This window comes from Morone saxatilis, unplaced genomic scaffold (genome assembly GCF_004916995.1).
Source record: "Morone saxatilis isolate NCDOM2014 unplaced genomic scaffold, NCSU_SB_2.0 Contig0, whole genome shotgun sequence".
In the NCBI taxonomy this organism is placed as follows: domain Eukaryota; kingdom Metazoa; phylum Chordata; class Actinopteri; family Moronidae; genus Morone; species Morone saxatilis.
Window position 1 is genome coordinate 12,993,322 of NW_023339650.1, and position 1,552 is coordinate 12,994,873.

General features: G+C 37.9%; 1 protein-coding gene across 1 annotated transcript in view; it reads left to right on the forward strand.

Moving 5' to 3' along the window:
• The window catches only part of plod2 (procollagen-lysine, 2-oxoglutarate 5-dioxygenase 2), a 29,797-nt gene that overhangs the window by 25,843 nt on the left and 2,402 nt on the right, over positions 1 to 1,552 (forward strand). The window contains exons 15-17 of the mRNA XM_035651804.1: positions 340 to 453; positions 770 to 835; positions 1,042 to 1,146. Of these exons, the coding sequence (XP_035507697.1) occupies positions 340 to 453; positions 770 to 835; positions 1,042 to 1,146 (285 nt within the window). The remainder of the gene's footprint in view (positions 1 to 339; positions 454 to 769; positions 836 to 1,041; positions 1,147 to 1,552) is intronic.

Below are 1,552 nucleotides of genomic sequence, written 5' to 3' on the forward strand. Positions count from 1 at the left end.
ATCAATGTGTGATGTTTGCACCAAAAATACATTAGAAATCAACTCACAAGTTTAGAGTTCAATGGTACTCTTTAACACTTTATTTTCATTTTTGTGCAAATGAAGCTTTGCAGTAGTTTTCCACAAGTAAGTTTGTCAGTTTTTTTGCCAGCGCTAACTATTGACGAGTGTTCAAGTCATAAACAGTTACTGTAATTATAACCTGCAGTGTGCTTATGTACTGTAAATGTGTATGTGTGTGAGGTATAGATATGTTATGAATGCTTCCTGTGAGACATTACAGACATTTCAACTCTTAACTTTTGTGAAACTGACTGAACTTTTTCTTGCTTGCTGCAGGGAGTCTTCATGTACATAACAAACCGGCACGACTTTGGGAGGCTCATTTCCACAGCCAATTATAACATTTCCCATTATAACAATGACTTGTGGCAGATATTTGAAAACCCTGTGGTAAGTCATTATGATCTCTCATTATTCTTCAAGCAGGAAAAAAAAAAAGAAATTTTTTGGAATAGCTGAGATAAACAGCAGCCACCTGAAAGGTTATTAGCCATAATGGAAGGATTGCAGATGTGAGACAATTTTGAAGTAATGACTCCAGTGTGATAAGACTCCTGACTGATAAGGCTTTGTGATTTATTTCTGTATCTGGCACGCTGGGACCTGCCCCGTGGGAGAGGGGATTATCTCTGTGAGGAATGCAGGTCAGACAAAAAAAAAAAAAAAAAAAGAAAGGCCACTAATCTGAAATTCTCTCTCTTTGCAGGACTGGAAGGAGAAATACATCCACAAAAACTACTCTAAAATTTTCACTGAGAACTACATGGAGGAGGTTTGTGTTTATGTGTGTGTGTGTATGCATGTGATCGAGACAAAGACAGAGACAGTGAAAGAGAATGACATACCGCACAGAAATCCCAACATCTGTTTTAATCATATATGTGTATTACATTACAGTAACTACAGCTCAAGGTGAAGGTGTGACTCAAGTCTATTCTCAGAGGTCTGACTGTGTGTGTGTGTGTGTGTGTGTTGCAGCCTTGTCCAGATGTGTTCTGGTTCCCAGTATTCTCAGAGAAGGCCTGTGATGAAATAGTTGGAGAGATGGAGCACTACGGTACCTGGTCTGGAGGCAGACATGAGGTCAGTACTGTTAGCCCCTCCTGTGGTTATGTTCATTCATCTTTATAAGTATAAGAATGTGTGAATAATGTAGTTGTGTAATTTTATTATTATTATTTCTAGGTGCACAGAGCTAAATGCTAACATGCTGATTTTTAGTAGGTATAATGTTTACCGTGTTCACCATCTTAGTTTAGTGTGGAAGCCCATGTGCTTTAGGGATGTGCTAACACTGTTAACATGGTAATAGTAATAATAGAATAATAGAATTATTTTAACAGTAAATAACCCCACCAAAAGTTTGTGACAATAGGTTGACATCATTTCCAGCAATGGCGTCACACAGTCAGCACAGTTGGAAACACCAAGGCTTATTTTCTAACCTTCAAAAGAAGCCATTTGCTGTAGTTTATTCAGCATGCATAAA